Raw genomic sequence first — 18,318 nt, 5'->3', positions numbered from 1 at the left:
AGGGTGTGGAGTCTGAAAAGGAGAGGCTCCTGGAGGCCTAATCAAATATTTATTTCTTAGGAGCAGGACTATAGGCTTGGTGGAAAAAAATCAGAATCTAGAAATGTCCTGTCAGTGTCCTGTTCAGAGGAGACAAGTCTGAAAGAAGAAATGGATTGTCAAAAATGGCATAACCAGACAATCTGTTATTTTCTCTAGCAAACCCGGATCAACTGCCTAAAAGCAACCCAAGAAACAGAAAAGAAATAGCAACCAACTTTGTTGCTCCTGACTTAAGTTAACTAAGCAGAGATTAAACAAAAAAGAAAGCCTTCCCCGCTCCCCCGAAAAAAAGGTACCAGCTGAAGCCTTCACAGACAGCCTCCACTCTGCTCACCAGCACTAGAGATGAGCCAGCAGAGAAGATCTGCAGTACTTCTGAGAAAACATATCTGATTAGTCCCATAGGCATGCTGTTTCCCCCATTCTGGATCATCATTGAGCAAACTGCAAACAAGGCTGTAACTGTTTCCATTCAATGCATGAGAAGCAGAAAGAATTCATTCTGCATTCATTGGTGGCACACACATACACAAAAAGCCTTAGTAGGCAGAAGGTAGATTTTAAAAATGTAAACCAAACAAAAGGAAAAATATTTCAAGTACCTCTGTATTTTCAGAGCAAGGAAAGGAAAAAGCTTAAAAAAGGGATAAAAGAACAAAGGCAAAGTAAACTAGCAGCTGAGAAAATAAAGGACAATAAAACCTCTGAATAAAGATTTAGAAGCAGAGAGAGGTAATACATCCCTATGACTAGATAGGATTTTGAATCCCCATTTTAGAGATAAGAAAAGCAAAGCATAGACAAGATAAAACTTATCTCCTATACTATTGACAAGACAGCCACTTTGAAACAGAGCCCTTGACCAACACAGGCTTAAGAAGGAACAGGCTGGGCGTGGTGGCTCACGCCTATAATCCCAGCACTTTGGGAGGCCGAGGAGGGTGGATCACCTGAGTTCAGGAGTTCAAAGACCAGCCTGGCCAACGTGGTGAAATCCCATCTCTACTAAAAAAAATACAAAAAAATTTAGCCGGTCTTGGTGGCAGGCACCCATACAGCTACTAGGGAGGCTGAGGCAGGAGAATGGCGTGAACCTGGGAGGCGGAGCTTGCAGTGAGCTTGTGCCACTGCACTCCAGCCTGGGAGACAGAGCGACACTCCGTCTCAAAAACAAAAACAAACAAACAAAAAGAACGAATGCAGAAGAAAAAGATCAGTGAATGGAGTTCAAGAATGTGTTAACAGAAAAAAAAAGTTACAGTAACAAGGCTTGAGACTGCGGTTCTTAGAAAGGCTTGCTTGACAGGTTGGGTCTTGGCTAGCTAAGCAGCTAGAAAGTGGAATGAGAAACAGTTCCCAGCGGTGACATAAAACCTTCCCTAATGATCAATGAGAGTGGCTCACAATTCCTAAACTCTGTACAAGAAAGGTACAAACGCATGTTTATTTGGAGCACCTGCTTTCCTTTTGGGAGTCTGGGATTTGGTACATGCTAGGCAGAGGGTACCTATGGGACCAGCCCAATAAAACCCTTGGGCACCAAGTCTCTGATGAGCTTTTCTGCTAGGTGACTATTTCACATGTCACAATTAGGTGCTGGAGGAATTAAGCACGTCCTATGGGACTTCACTGAGAGAGCTTCTGTCTGGTTTCTTCCAAACTTCGCCCCATGCTTCTTTTCCCTTGCTGGTTTTGCTTTTGCATGCTTTCATGTAATAAACCTTAGCCATTAGTGTGTCTGTACGCTAGGTCCTGTGAGTCCTAGCCAATCACTGAACCTGAGGGCTGTCTTGGGAATCCCTGATGCAGGGAATATCTGTGCTAGAAACGCAGCACACAAAGTCCTGCTGTCTTCATAACAGAGAATACAGAAAATGTAAGAGAAAAATATTCAAAGAAATAATGGAAGACCTATAACTGAAAAGCTACACTGTGGCTCATCAAAAGCTGAGAGGAAATAGGCTGAGCGTGGTGGCTCACACCTGTAATCCCAGGACTTTGGGAGGCCCAGGGGGGTGGATCACCTGAGTTCAGGAGTTCAAAGACCAGCCTGGCCAGCATGGTAAAACTCCGTCTCTACTAAAAATACAAAAATCAGCCGGGAATGGTTGTGGGCACCTGTAATCCCAGCTACTCGGGAGGCTGAGGCAAGAGAATCACTTGAACTCAGGTTGCAGAGGTTGCAGTCAGCCGAGATCACACCACTGCACTCCAGCCTGGGCGACACAGTGAGACCCTGTTTTGTTTTGTTTTGTTTAAAAAAAAAAAAAAAGAAGAAGAACTAAGAGGAAATAATCAAAATCAAGCATTACACTGGCCAAATGTCTAAAGTTCAATAAGTAAGAATTCCACAGATCTCCAGGCACAAGACAAGGTACTTTTACAAGGAGGAAAAGTTTTTGGTGGGCCTTAGATTTCTTCACAATAACATTTGATACCACAGGTTATAAAAACAATGTCTACAAAGTGCTAAGGGAAACAAACACTAGGTGGCCTGGAACAACCAGACTCAGCCAACTTGTATAAACATAAAGGCAACAGGCAGACATTCTCAAGCAAGAAAGTAACACAGTACATAAGAGGCACACTTCCGGAAAGGGCAGGGGGTGCGCAAGATCTGCTAAGTGACCGTACTCACCAACAAAGACATTAATAAAGATAAAGAAATGAGAAATAAACTGTGCCATAAGGACTGAAAGCAAGCACTGCATCCATGTAAATGATACTTGGGAAATAACAATGTTATAACCCCTGACAATGTTAAAACAAAAACAAAACTGGCTGGGCATGGTGGCTTGTGCTTGTAATTCCAGCACTTTGGGAGGCCGAGGAGGGTAGAACACTTGAGCTCAGTTCGAGACCAGCCTGGGCAACACAGAGACCCCATCTCAAAAACAAAACAAAACAAAACGAAAAACAGTAAATACAAACCAGCTGGTAGGAATTTTTGGGAAAATTTAACTCCAGGAACCTCCTCATTTCTCAAAATGGAAAGTCAAAAGAGACTTAATAGGCCAGGCACAGTGGCTCATGCCTGTAATCCCAGCACTTTGGGAGGTAGAGGCAGGCAGATCACAATGTCAGGAGTTTGAGACCAGCCTCACTAATATGGTGAAACCCCGTGTCTACTAAAAATAAAAAATTAGTAGGGTGTGGTAGCACATGCCTGTAGTCCCAGCTACTCGGGAGGCTGAGGCAGGAGAAGTGCTTGAACCTGGGAGGTGGAAGTTGCAATGAACCAAGGTCATATCACTGCACTCCAGCCTGGGCGACACACCGAGAGTCCATCTCAAAAAAATAAAAATAATTTTTAAAATATGTACTTAATAAAAATCAGGAGTTAAAAAAAAAAAGGAATTGACTTTTTTTTGAGATGTAGTTTCAGTCTTGTCATCAAGGCTCAACTGCAATGCGCGATCTCGGCTCACTACAACCTCCGCCTCCTGGGTTTAAGCGAGTCTCCTTCCTCAGCCTCCCAAGTAGCTGGGATTATAGGCATGCGCCACCACACCAAGCTAATTTTTGCATTTTTAGTAGAGACAGGGTTTCACCATGTTTCTCAGGCTGGTTTCGAACTCCTGACCTCAGGAGATCCACCCACCTTGGCCTCCCAAAGTGCTGGGATTACAGGTGTGAGCCACCACGCTCAGCCTCTTTTTAGGAGTGAAAGGTAGGTATGTGAATTTATAATCCTAAATGATTTTTTCAAGCTTCCCTGCAATAGCTCACCATTTGTATTTTATACATTCACTCATGCTCTGATGAGTAGCCTAGATCACTACAAAGAACAGAGTGAAAGGATGATTAAAGTCACGAAAAGTAAGTATTGAAAATAATTTAAAGTTAAATCATCCATATATCTTAGAAACCTAAAATGGCCAGTATTGGCATGAATGAAAGCATCAAAATCTCTCATATACTGCTGAAACACAAACTGGTAAAACTTTGTAGAGGGTTATCTGGTAATATGTCTCCAACTAAAATAAGCACAGACCTTTGAACTGGCTATTCTGTGTCATATCTGTGTTACATCTGTGTCATATCTGCTTATTCTGTGTTCATAACATGATATATTTGTTCTGCAGACATGCTTACGCAAGTCCACAAATATTCACTCCAACACTTCTGGTAATTATGAAAAACAGGAAAAAACTAAATGTCTATTAAAGGAGGATAGAAAATTGAGCTAAAAGATAACATATACTGTTTATGTAGCCATTAAAAAGAACGAAAGTGTTATATAATCATGAGATGATATCCGTTATATATTTTTAAGTGAACACAAAAGCAAATTGCAGAACATTATAATCTTTTCTATTTTCTAAAAATGAGTACAAATGACGGTACATGTGCATTCATATATGCAGATGTAAGCACAGAGACAGTCCAGAAAAAATCAAATTTGATGCTCAGAGAAACAAAACTGGGAGGTGGGACAGGAGATGTAATGGATGATTACTTTTTTATGTACAACTCTAGTTTTCACTTGCTTCTATAAAGAAAAACCTAACTGAACTATCTTTAGGAAAACTAAATAAAACTAAAGAATAAAGCAGAGGTGTTTAAGAAATGTTTAAGAGTAAGAAATGGCCAAAGTTGGCCCAGTGAGGTGGCTCATGCCTGTAATCCCGGCACTTTGGTAGGCTGAGGTGGGTGGATCATCTGAGGGTCATGAGTTCCAGACCAGCCTGCCCAACATGGGGAAACCCCGTCTCTACTAAAATACAAAAAATTAGCTGGGTGTGGTGGCAGGCACCTGTAATCTCAACTACTCGGGAGCATGAGGCAGGAGAATCACTCGAACCCGGGAGGCAGAGGTTGCTGTGAGCCAAGATCGTGCCACTGCACCCCAGCCTGGGCGACAGAGTGAGCCTCCGTGTCAAAACAAAAAAACGAAGAAGAAAGAACTAAGAGGAAATAATCAAAACCAAGCATTACACTGGCCAAATATCTAAAGTTCAGTAAGTAAGAATTCCACAGATCTCCAAGCAGAAGACAAGGTACTGTTAGAAAGAGGAAAAGTTTTTGGTGGGTCTTAGATTTCTTCACAGTAACATTTGATACCACAGGTTATAAAAACAATGTCTACAAAGTGCTAAGAGAAATACTAGGTGGCCTGGAACAACCAGACTCAGCCAATTTGTTGTATAAACGTAAAGGCAACAGGCAGACATTCTCAACCAAGAAAGTAATGCAGTACATAAGAGGCACACTTTGGGAAAGGGCAGGGGGTGCAGGAGATCTGCTAAGTGACTGTACTCACCAACAAAGACATTAATAAAGACAAGAAATGAGAAATAAACTGTGACATAAGGACTGAAAGCAAGCACTGCATTCATGTGAATACTTGGGAAATAACAATGTTATAAAGCTTGACAATGTTAAAACAAACAAACAAACAAAACTGGCCAGGCATGGTGGGTGGCACTTGTAATCCTAGCGCTTTGGGAGGCTGAGGAGGGTGGATCACTTGAGCTCAGGAGTTCCAGACCAGCCTGGACAACACAGCGAGACCTCGTCTCAAAAAAAAAAAAAAAAAAAAAAAAAGAGAAACAACAGTAAATACAAATTAGCTGGTAGGAACTTTTGGGAAAATTTAACTCCAGGAACCTCCTCATTTGTCATAATGGAAAGTTCAAGAGACTTAATAGGCCGGGCACGGTGGCTCATGCCTGTAATCCCAGCACTTTGGGAGGGTGGGGCAGGCAGATCGTGAAGTCAGAAGTTCGAAACCAGCCTGGCCAATATGGTGAAACACAGTCTCTACTAAAAATACAAAAATTAAGCCAGGTGTGGTGGCACGCTACTCAGGAGGCTGAAGCAGGAGAATTGCTTGAACCTGGGAGGCTGAGGTTTCAGTGAACCAAGGTCACATCACTGCACTCCAGCCTGGGCGACAGACTGAGACTCCGTCTCAAAAAACTAAAAACAAAAAAATTTTTTAAAAAGATATTTACCGGGCATGATGGCTGAAGCCTGTAATCCCAGCACGTTGGGAGGCGGAAGCAGGCAGATCACCTGAGGTCGGGAGTTCAAGACCAGCCTGACCAACATGGAGAAACCCCATCTCTACTAAATATATAAAATTAGCTTGGCATGGTGGCACATGCCTATAATCCCAGCTACTAAGGAGGCTGAGGCAGGAGAATCGCTTGAACCCCGGAGGCAGAGGTTGTGGTGAATTGAGATCATGCCATTGCACTCCAGCCTGGGCAACAATAGTGAAACTCCGACTCAAAAAAATAAATAAATAAAAAATAAATAATAAAAAGATACTTAATAAAAATCAGGAGTTAAAAAAACAAACAAAAAGGAATTGACTTATTCATTTTAGGAATGAAAGGTACGTATGTGAATTTACAATCCTAAATAATTTTTTCAAGCTTTCCTGCAATAGCTCACCATTTGTATTTATACATTCACTCATGTTCTGATGAGTAGCCTAGATCACTACAAAGAACAGAATGAAAGGATGATTAAGGTCACATAAAAGTAAGTATTGAAAATAATTAAAGTTAAATCATCCAAATATTTTAGAGACCTAAAATAGCCCGTATTGGCAAGAATGCAAGCATCTAAATCTCTCATATACTGCTGAAACATTAACTGGTAAAACTTTGTAGAAAGTAATCTGGTAATATGTCTCCAACTAAAATAAGCACAGACCTTTGAACTGGTTATTCTGTGTCATATCCACTTTGTTATGCAGACATGCTTATGCAAGTCCACAAATACTCCAACACTTATTATTATTATTATTACCAGGTAATAATGAAAAACAGGAAAAAACTAAATGTCTATCAATGGAGGATAGAAAAATTAAAACTGAGCTAAATGATAAAATATACTGTTTATGCAGCCATTAAAAAGAATGAAATACTGTTATATAATCGTAGAACAATATCCATTGTATATTTTTAAGTAAACACAAAAGCAAATTGCAGAACATTATAATCTTCTCTATTTTCTAAAAGTGAGTACAAATGACTGTACATGTGCATTCATGTATGCAGATATAAGCATAGAGACGGTCTAGAAAATATCAAATTTGATGCTCAGAGAAACAAAATTGGGAGGTGGGACAGGAGATGTAACAGATGTTTACTTTTATATTTATGTACAACTCTAATTTTTACTTGCTTCTATAAAGAAAAACCTAATTGAACTCTTATCTTTAAGAAACTAAACAAAACTAAAGAATAAAGAAGAGGTGTTTAACAGAGTAAGAAATGTCCAAAGTTTGAACCTAAGTAAGTACAATTTTGCATCCTCATAAGGAGTGTAGTAACCGCCAAAGATCTGTGATTATGGTCTATTATACTAGCAACTAACTGGTCCAAAACTAAGAGATGACAGAAATAAGAAGAGCAGTTTCCTGGTAGGGTAGCCGAGTACAAGAGATGTTTCTGGGATAATGGAAATGCTCTGTCTTGACTGGGGTGTGTCTTGGCTGCACAGCTGTATATAGTTGTCAAAACTCAACAAACTATACATTTAAGATCTCTTCGTTTCACTGTATGTAAATTTCACCTTTAAAAAACGGAATAGAAGATGAAAAACTTTAAAAATTAAACTAAATAGAATGAGAAGCCTATACAAATCAACTTTAATTGCAAAAATACATTCTTACAGTAAAAAATAAAACGAAAATATTACACATAAAAATTTCCTTTTATTTCTCCCCTCTCTCCCAATCTAACTTCCTCAGAGTCAACCACTATTAAAAGCTGGGTATGTTACAGGTGCCAGACGGTTTTTTTTACATGTATATAAATATACATAAAGGCATAGTTGTGTACTTTTTTTAATTGCAAAAAAAGTAATTATCCCAAGTATGGCAATTTGTTTTTGATATTTAACAAATGATCATAAACATCTTCTCTGATTGGTATGTATAATTCTCCCATATTAAAGGCCATATACTATCCCATTGCATGGACAAATCATAGCTTATGAAACCACTGCTCTATTGTTGCCCACTCAATTAAAGTTTTAACAAAAGCATTTCTATATTTATCATAACTCTTAGGAGTTTAAAAAGATTTTAGACCATAATTAGGAACTTTAAAACGCTCCATAGGAATAAAATTCCATTATAATTATTATACTATGAAAACTTATTTTTCCTTTTTTTTTTTTTTGAGACAAGGTCCCGCTCTGTCTCCCAGGCTGGATTGCAGTGGCACAATCATGACTCACTGTAGGCTCCACCTCCCAGGCTCAAACAATCCTTCCACCTCAGCCTCCTGAATACCTATGACTACAGATGCACACCACCTGTAGTTAATTTTTGTAATTTCTTAAAGTAGAGATGGAGTTTTGCCATGTTGCCCAGACTGGTCTCCAACCCCTGGGGTCAAGGGATCTGCCTACCTCAGCCTCCCAAAGTGCTGGGATAACAGGCGTAAGTAAGCCACTGGATCCAGCCCGAAAACCTATTTTCCAATTTTCAAACATATGCTTTCCAAATACATAAAAGAGCAGAACATAAATGGCATTACACATAATTGTTGAATTATGAATAAAATTTTACAGGCTGGGCGAAATGGCTCACATTGGTAATCCTAATACTTTGGCAGGCTGAGGTGGGAGCATCGTTTAAGGCTAGGCGTTCAATACCAGCCACATAGTGAGACTGTTTCTACAAAATAAAAAATAAATTAGCCAGGTGCAGTGGTGCACACCTGTAGTCCCAGTTACTTAGAAGCTGAGGTGGTATAATTGCCTGAGCCCACAAGTTCAAGCCTGCAATCATTGTGCCCCTGCACTCCAGCCTGGGTAACAGAGCAAGACACTGTCTCAAAAAATAAAATTTTACAAGCATATCAACTATGAAAGTAGAAAATAGGTTACTCTATATTTTTGCTGCAGCTCAAAAAAAAAGTTTTAATTTAGCACTGAAAATTCATATGAAAATACAAGTAAACAAATGAAATAAAACTTCGCAGAAAGAGGGGGGGAAAAACATCACTGCACTGAATGGACCTAAAATACATTATTCTCAAGGTCGTTGGGCCCATTCCTAGTCTTCTTTTGTATTATTTTCCATGACAGAGTCTAAAGTCTGCATTTCTAAATTTTTGAATTCCTGTTATCTATAGAAAGTTGCTAACAATCGGGAAACTTAGTCTTATCACCGAACAGTTAAAAAGTTCCCTGTGACAAACTTTTATTGAGAAGAATATAATTTGGAAATGAAGTTCTTACAAACCTGGGTCCAATAACAGGAATAAGTAAGACATCCTGAAGGTCTGGATGTTGAAGAATAGGAACACTTAATCCGTTAAACTGCTGTTAAAAATAAACATGATTATAAAGTAATTCATACATCTGATACATTTCAACTTATGGAACTTTTCAGTATCATCATCTACCACAGCATGAAGCCCTAGTAGCTCTGGGGCACTTTCACTTTATTCCACGGGATACTGTAAAAATCCAAAAGACCTCAAAACAACAGTGTTTTCTCTATTTTAATTCTGAAGAATCCTGACTTCTTTATAAGACTCAATTTTGCTTACTATTTGGCATTATAAACACAAACAATGGTTACCTTAAGTGATTTATTTTAAAAACTTTTATTTAATATAGAATTACATGTAGTATTCCTTTAAGAAAAATTTCTGAATAGGATGTTAAAGACTGAGATTACTATTAATAAATACTACCTAATATACACAATTAACACTGGCATCCACGTCAGTTTTGGTGAGGAAAAGAAATGTTTATGGTAGAGGTTCAGGATTTTCAGTATTCTCTATCATAAGGGAACCGGAAGACTGTCACACTGAAAGCAGGTACAGGTGTGGGAGCCAGCTCACACCAGCTCAGGAGAGTCACTGCATGCATCTCTTTCCAATTCCATGGTCATGCGTGTAACTACCAAGGAACCTGGTGAGTATTTATACCACAGAAATCAACAAACATTACTTTAGGACAGGTGAACTTTTCAACATGAAAGGAGAAAGAAAATCTACAGCCTAAAGCCTCCTCCAAGTACTCTTTCTTGCTAGAATTGGGTACTGCTTTACCGTTAGTTTCCTGTCTAGTGACTTTGACCCATGTTTCCCTGTACAATGTTAACCTTCAAGGAAAGGGGCCCAAAGCCCAGAGTGACTGATCCTAGCCCATGGGATCTTGTATATCCAGACTAGAATACTAAAATATCCAGGTTCTGGAAATCATTTGTTACGAAAAAAAATAATAAGGCCGGGTGTAGTGGCTCACACCTGTAATCCCAGCACTTTGGGAGGCCGAGGTAGGCAGATCACGGGTCAGGAGTTCGAGACCAGTCTGGCCAATATGGTGAAACCTCACCTCTACTAAAAATACAAAAATGTGGTGGGCGTCTGTAGTCCCAGCTACTTGGAAGGCTGAGGCAGGAGAATCGCTTGAACACAGGAAGGAGAGGTTGCAGTGAGCCAAGATCGCGCCACCACACTACAGCCTGGGCAACAGAGTGAGACTGCTTCTCAGAAAAAAAAAAAAAAATCTGGATCTGAGTTATGGATACTTCCAGCGGGCCTCAGAACAGTTTCCTTTTTGTTAGCTGAAAACATACGCATGACTATGGAAAAGTAATGATTTTAGTTGCTTAGGGCAACTACTTATGTTTTATGCCTGTGATTACTCTCAATGAGATTATCACTATCAATAAAAATCAGATTACTTTTTTTAAAGTCTTATTTAATTATTATACTAAGGTTTGGTGTCATACACTGAGATGCCATAGCTGGTTCTTCTCATGACATGGTGGTCTATTTACAACTTGGTACTTATAGAATTGTTCTTAAGGAGAGTATGACAAAGAGTCCATAAATGTAATAGAGAGATTTTTTAAAAGGGGATAAGTGACTCAGTGATAATTTTCTGAAGTTTCCCAAATAACTAAATGCAGCTTGTGATTTACAAATGGAAACCCTTTAATGATGGTTGCCTCTTGCTTTTAGTTCAGATACAAATAAGGCAGAAATGAGTCTGCTGACGCCCACCAGTTACATGTTACAAGTCACTAAATAACTACAATATGCAATTTATGTGGTACCTCTCAACATGTATTTTTCCACATCCTACATTTCTTCCGAGGTAAATTTCAGTGTACAGTGTAAGAAACACATAAGGCAAAGCTTTCAAAAGCAAAAAAGTACACACAAGGTAACTCAAAAAAATACAAACAAAATAACTCAAATACTTTTCTGCTTAGAAGTCATAAATGCCATTTTATAATACTGTTTTCATCTGTAAGAGGAATATTTTGCCAAAACTATTTTATTGTTTGGATGAAAAAAAGTCTCATGCTGTTTTACATTGAAAATGGATTCAGATTAATTATCTTGTTGTAATTCCCTGGTTTTATGAAACATAAGGCGCTCAGCATCTTTTTTTTGAGACAGAGTCTCATTCTATCACCCAGGGTGGAGTGCAGTCACGCAATTTTGGCTCACTGCAACCTCCACCTCCTGGGTTCAAGGGATTCTCATGCCTCAGCCTCCTGAGTAGCTGGGATCATAGGCATGTGCCATCATGCCCGACTTAATTTTTTTGTATTTTTAGTAGAGACAGGGTTTCGCCATGCTGGCCAAGCTGGTCCCAAAGTCCTGGCCTCATGTGATCCACCCACTTCAGCCTCCCAAAGTGCTAGGATTACAGGCATGAGCTACCACACCTGGCCCAACACCTATTTTTTATGTCAATTAACAATATAATCTCACAGGTACTTATTATGTACCTCTTTATCTCTGGGCTTATCTCAGCTATACCATCTGTCTTCCTGGTCATTATATGCTACTTATCACAAAGCCACAGGTTTTTAAGGTTAGACTGGACTTCTTCACATGTATTTTAATGATGAAGCTACTAAGGCCCAGTTTAATGCAGCCCAAAGGGATTTAAGAGCTATTTAGTCACCAAAAATGAATAAATTTAGAATCAGAAGTACTAGGTTCAAGTTCTAGCATTACCACCTAGGATAATTTTGAAGAATTTACCATTCACGATCCTCAATCTCCTTGTCTATAAAATTGGAAGTGTATTATATCATTCATAAGATTTTAATGGAGAACATGGCAGACTGCAAAAATGTAATTATGTACAAATGACAGAAAATTTCCACAAACCTTCTGAAGTTCATCAAATAACAGATTTTTCACATGTTGTACTGAGGCTAAATGTGTATTCACTCTGACAGTTGTGAATGACGGAGGATGTGACAGGTGCTTTAACAAAGTTTCAAACTTCCTTTCTGCTTCTTGTTTACCTAAAGCCATCACAATCTAAAAAGAAGAAGTTAATGTTTAAATTTCCTGAGAATTAAAAACAGTCAGCAGAACATGCTTATATATTAATTCCATCTAATGAAACATCGCTTAGCAATTGTTCAGCTCCATTCTATTTTGCTGTATTGTTTATATGTTAATAGCACTAAGGAAATAGTAATACTTCACAGGGTTCTTGGGCTTAAACGTGGTAATAAACATCTAAGAAAATGCCTGAAATAAAGGGCTTAGAAAAACATTGCCTAAACTTCAAAGCATTATGCACATTTTCCAAATATTAATATCTGCTACATTTACTCACATACATTCAAAAATTCAGTCTATTTATAATGCATTACCATTACAGTATCTCTGTAGAGCTAACATTATATCCAAGTTAGCTAGATGTTGCTAATTAGCTAACATCGTCTCCAACAGCAAACTGGGTGGTATCCTTTTAAAACCCCAATATTTAAAGAGTAAGTAACATTGATATAGTCACTGTCATACAAAGATTCCCCTAGGACATCAGCTTTTTAATACGGTATTATTCAATGTAACAAATATATATTGTCCAAAAAAGATGAGTAGCAAAGACACCTGTCAGATATGACGGTATAAAGACTTAAACAACAATATTCCCTTGTAATTAACTGAACCTTTTCAAATAACATATTTTTTTTTTCTCTATTTGACTAAACCCTGCTTTACATAATCTTCACAAACCACTTGTTAGCCTACTCATCCACTAGCCTTAAAAGTATTCATACTTTCTCAAGGTTTAGTCTTATCAAAGCTGAACTTTCAGCCTGGGCAACATGGTGAAACCCCATCTCTACAAACAATACAAATATTATTAGCCAGAGTGGTGACCCCTGTCTGAGGTCCCAGTTACTCGGGAGGCTGAGGTGACAGGATCACTTGAGTCCCAGAGGTCGAAGCAGCAGTGAGCTGTAATCACGTCACTGCACTCCAGCCTGGGCAACAGAGCGAGACCCTGTTTCAAAAAAAAAAAAAAGGCATAAAACTTAATATTCTTTCCCTTCAATACTTTTCACAAAGGCATAGCTTTCCATTTTGTAAAACCATACCATTGATGAGGCTCTGAGGCAGAAGGAGTGTCAAAACAAAGATGTTTGGATATTCTTTATAAAACAATGTTCTCCATTTTAAAATCAGCTGAAAAAAATTGTAGAATGCCCCTACTTCTCTTAATATGTGCCTTATATTTTAAGTCCCTTGAAATCAACAGAATATATTTTATCTTTCCATACAGTCTAGTCTCTCAACATAATCTTTGGAAATGAAACATATAAATCAAATCTAAAAGGCATGGCTTCAATAACATATTCAAAAATGAGCAACATTTAAGTAGTGTTAACCTGACTAAAAAAAACTAAGGATTTCAAAAAGAATTTGCTTGGCGGCAACGTGGTAAAGTGGAAGAGAGGACAGGCTTTGCAATCGGAGACAATCAACATTTACTGAGGACTTCTGTGGCAGGCACTGCCAACAGCAAACAAAATTAACATTTTTTGAAGACTTACATGCCAAAACAATGCTAGTTGTTTTCATTTACGTTTAATATCCTAAAACAACCTGGTAAAATACTTTTAATTTGACTAAAAAACTAAAGATTTGGAAAAAACAAAGTTGCTCAGAGGCAGCATGGTAAAGTGGAATAGACAGCAGGCTTTGCAATCAAAGACAAGCAACATTTACTGGGGACTTTAGCAAACAACATTAACATTTTTTGAGGACTTACATGCCAAAACAATGCTACTTGTATTTACTTACGTTTAAGATCCTAAAACAACCTGGTAAGATATTTTTAACCATTCTCAATTTTTCACAGAAGAGAAAAATCGAGGTTAAGCCACGTAAAGTAATTTACAAGGCACTAGAAGGCAAATCAAGTGCCTGAGATTCAAAAGCTGTACCTTTGTTCATTACACCTGAACCCTTTCCCTCCAGATTTCAATAGTTACTTGATAGCCGTGTCAACTTGGGTCAGTTACACAATTCCTTTAACAGTTTTCTTATCTATTAAAATAGGAACAAACCTCTACGGAAAAAAAAAAAAAAGATTGTGAAGAGTAAAGATGCAAATAACCTAGCACAACTGTTGGCATTTAACAGGCACTCAAAAAATTACAGAATCCTTTTCACCTGAGTGCCAGAGCGAGTGCTCTTTTAAAATTCGACTTGAGTTCTTGAAGACAAGGACTTTTTCTTGTTCATCCTTGTAACCCTTTGTGTCATGCTTGACAGGCACATGCGTTTTTTCCCTTCTTTTCCACTCCTAAATGTTAAAACATATACCTTATTCACTTTGAATCTCAGTAAGCTTTAATACCTGTAGAAACATATTGGTATTTTTACACTTGATAGACAAGTAGTAAGAAACGATGGCTGTCAAGATTTCCCTTTACACTTTTTTCTATTTCTCTAGAGTGTGTGAATATTTGAGTTTTTGCAAAACATCATCTAACATCTTTACCTGACCTACCTCCTTATTCACAAAGCCTTCCTTAAGATAGTTTTCAACCTCGGGTCTCAAAGATATCTTAGGGAAAATAGACATTTTTCCTGTTGTTTAGTTCTCCACCAAGAGAAATGCTGGAAAACGGTGTTTTCTTTCCGAATTAATAGTGACGACTGTCTTGACACCAGATGCTCCGGAAAATCTTGCCGATCACGCTGAGTTAATTTCGGAAAGGCAGAGGTACACGCTTTCTCAAGCCTAGCCGATTAGAAGGGGCTGCCTGGCTTCCACCGCACCTCATCGAGGCAATGTTTTCTCGTGGAGATGCTCACAGAAATCACTGAGCCAATGCCGCTCACGTTGCAAAGAACCAAAAAAAGAAAAAAATGTTTAATAACTGAATCTGTGGTGAAACGGAAGCAGATCACTAAGCCAGACTGACAGCAGCTCGCTCGCTTTATCTTTTCTATCAATTTCCAAACACGCGCCCCTATTTCTCGGCGGAAAGTCGCTTCCGGCTTACGTCACGTCCAGCGCCTGCGGCCCACCCCTCCCTTTCCGGTCCCCCAATCCGCAGGCCCAAGTTTCCCCAACGCTACGCTGCGTCATGCCACGCCACGCCACGCCACGCCCCTGGAGGTTCCAAACTCTGCGTGAGGCGCTTTCACCTGCTTCGGGTTAAGTAGGCAGTGGCCGCTGGCGGAATGGACAAGGATATTTAGTTCCTGGTACCGGAGGGCTGGGTGCCAGGGGCAATGGGGAACTGTCAAATGGTGTGGGTTGAGTGGAAGATGTTGCTGCCTAAAAAAAGGCAGGGCCCAGTTGCTATCCTGCCGGATGTCCTCCAATTAAAGGATGAGGCCAGAATTTGGGCGCATCACCACCGTTTGATTTCATGAAATGATTTTACCTTTCTCAGGCATATAGATCTGACTTCAGTTGTGAAGTTTATAGAGTTCATATTTTTGAAAGTTGGGTTAATGGTGTGTTAATAGCCAATGCTCAGGTAAAACTTAAAACCCACAGATAGTGTTTACAGTTAGTTATAAGGTTAACTGCTACTTGTATCATAGTTGACATATTCTTTAGAGCTTGAGAGACCCTTGCCATGATTTTTTTTCTTTTTTTTTTTTTTTTTTTGGTCATAAGCAGACAGGGATACAGATTCAGAGAACGAGGATACCTAACCAAACTCACTGAATCATTTTATAATTGTACAGGAAAGTCAAAATAATTCTCCTATCACCTTGACACATGTTTTTTGCAGCACACCATGCTAATTTACACATAACTGTAGGAAAGGGGTTTTCTTATTGTTTTTCTTTAATTTTCACACCGAATTATACACACAGACACACACACACAGAACAGGTACTTTCTATGACACACCAACTCTTTACCAGAAAGAGTAGAAAATAATGTATGACCATTATACCATGCAACAACCTGCAAGGTGTTTATCATTTTCTCTTTTTTTTTTTTTTGAGACAGAGTCTCCGTCGCCCAGGCTGGAGTGGAATGGTGGGATCTTGACTCACTGCAACCTCCACCTCCTGGTTCAAGAGATTCTCCTGCCTCGGCCTCCAGAGTAGCTAAAATTACAGGCATGTGCCACCAGGCCCAGCTAATTTTTGTATTTTTAGTAAAGACAGGGTTTCACCATGCTGACCAGGCTGGTCTCAAACTCCTGACTTCAAGTGATCTGAGTGCCTCGCCTCCCATGGGATTACAGGCGTGAGCCACCGCGCCCAGCCTATTTTCTCTGTTTTTAAAGAGTAAATCAAGGTTCCCAGGGTTGAAACGACTCTCCATGGTCTCACAAATAAAAAGCCAGAATAAAGACTAGTAATTTGGCTTCTAGAGCCAATACCTTGTCTTTGACCATCGCATATTTCTGCAATAAATCCATGAGATTCTTTCATGGCTAAAACATCTGAAAGTGATAAATGTCTAAATCAGACATTTCCAAAGGAATTTCTGTAGCCTCAATTTCATGGTGAACATAGCACCACTAATGGCCAGAAATTACTTCACTAGTGCCACACACGGACAGTATTAAGGACATTTAGACTTTTTTGTTTGTTTGAGATGGAGTCTCATTCTTTCACCCAGGCTGGAGTGCAGTGGTGCTATCTCAGCTCACTGCAACCTCCGCCTCCCAGATTCAAGTGATTCTCCTGCCTCAGCCTCCCCAGTAGGATTATAGGTACCCACCACCATGCCTGGTTAATTTTTGTATTTTCAGTAGAGATGAGGTTTCACCATGTTGCTCAGGCTGGTCTCGAACTCCTGAGCTCAAAGTGATCCACCCATTTCGGCCTCCCAAAGTGCCGAGATTACAGGCATGAGCCACCACACCCGGCCATTTAGACTATTCTTGACTAGATGTTATTGTAATGACAGTTAATGTTGATGAAGATATCTCTTGGTATCCTAAGGCTGGATCCAAGAAAAGCATATTACAAATCAGAGGTTGGCATAGTTGATATGTGCTATGTAAGCAGTGGAAAACAACTCCATGAATAATACACCCATATAAGATTTATTTAGGCTACAAGTTCTTAATATGGGTGATATGGCTCCCTAGGGTGTGGGGAACTCAGTGGGGATTGAAACAATCTTTGATATAATCTCACTCTTAATTTTTAGTTTGTGGAACTCCAAAGCTTAACCTTACCAAAACAATCATTCCTGAGCATTTAATTTCGTGGTAGGGGTATGGGAGAATTAATGGGAAAAAATGTCTAGAAAGGCTCTTTAGGAGGATGATAATTTTAAAAGTTTGATAAAACACTGATTTAGGTGATCACTTCCCTCAAGTCACCCAGGCTGGAATGCAATGGCATGATCTCGGCTCACTGCAACCTCCGCTTCCTGGGTTCAAGCGATTCTCCTGCATCAGCCTCCTGAGTAGCTGGTATCACAGGTGCCCGCCACCACACCCAGGTAGACGGTAACTAATTTCTATGTAGACCTCCCTTTTTCTATTCTTCCAGGTTGCCTTTTTTATTTCTTCTATGACAGGCATGCTTCTTTTTACTTGTCAAAATGTTATTTCAGATTGATCCTGGAAGAAAGGTCTTAATTCTGACTCTGGCTATCTCCATTCAAGGAAACTTCTTTCCTTCCTAATTTCAACCCTGCGTGGTTCTATGAAAATAACATGACACCTATAGTCACCCATTCACCCATAAATCCAAACCTGTATCAGTACGGCAGCTCCAGTCTAAGCTTCTCAAATTTATTTGGCATTTGAGACACAATAAATTAGGGCCTATAATATCTGGAAAGTGGCCTGGCGCAGTGGCTCACGCCTGTAATCCCAACACTTTGCGAGGCTGAGGTGGGTGGATCACAAGGTCAGAAGTTCAAGACCAGCCTGATCAATATGTGAAACCCCATCTCTACTAAAAATACAAAAATTAGCTGGGCATGGTGGCGCGTGCCTGTAGTTCCAGCTACTCGGGAGGCTGAGGCAGGAGAACTGCTTGAACCTGGGAGGCAGAGGTTGCAGTGAGCCAAGATTGCGGCACTGCA

General features: G+C 39.5%; 1 protein-coding gene across 1 annotated transcript in view; it reads right to left on the bottom strand.

Moving 5' to 3' along the window:
• Positions 1-15,895, bottom strand: part of NSUN6 (NOP2/Sun domain family, member 6) — a 96,685-nt gene extending 80,790 nt beyond the window's left edge. Inside the window, exons 1-3 of the mRNA XM_011968885.1 lie at positions 14,806-15,895; positions 12,159-12,314; positions 9,254-9,333 (exon numbers count right to left, since the gene is read on the bottom strand). Coding sequence (XP_011824275.1) covers positions 9,254-9,333; positions 12,159-12,314; positions 14,806-14,880 — 311 coding nt within the window. The 5' untranslated portion in view covers positions 14,881-15,895. The remainder of the gene's footprint in view (positions 1-9,253; positions 9,334-12,158; positions 12,315-14,805) is intronic.
• Positions 15,896-18,318: the final 2,423 nt, after the last annotated feature.

The sequence above is a fragment of the Mandrillus leucophaeus genome, unplaced genomic scaffold (genome assembly GCF_000951045.1).
Source record: "Mandrillus leucophaeus isolate KB7577 unplaced genomic scaffold, Mleu.le_1.0 Scaffold863, whole genome shotgun sequence".
In the NCBI taxonomy this organism is placed as follows: Eukaryota; Metazoa; Chordata; class Mammalia; order Primates; family Cercopithecidae; genus Mandrillus; species Mandrillus leucophaeus.
The sequence above is the reverse complement of the archived record's forward strand: the minus strand, read 5'-3'. Positions and strand labels throughout refer to the sequence as shown.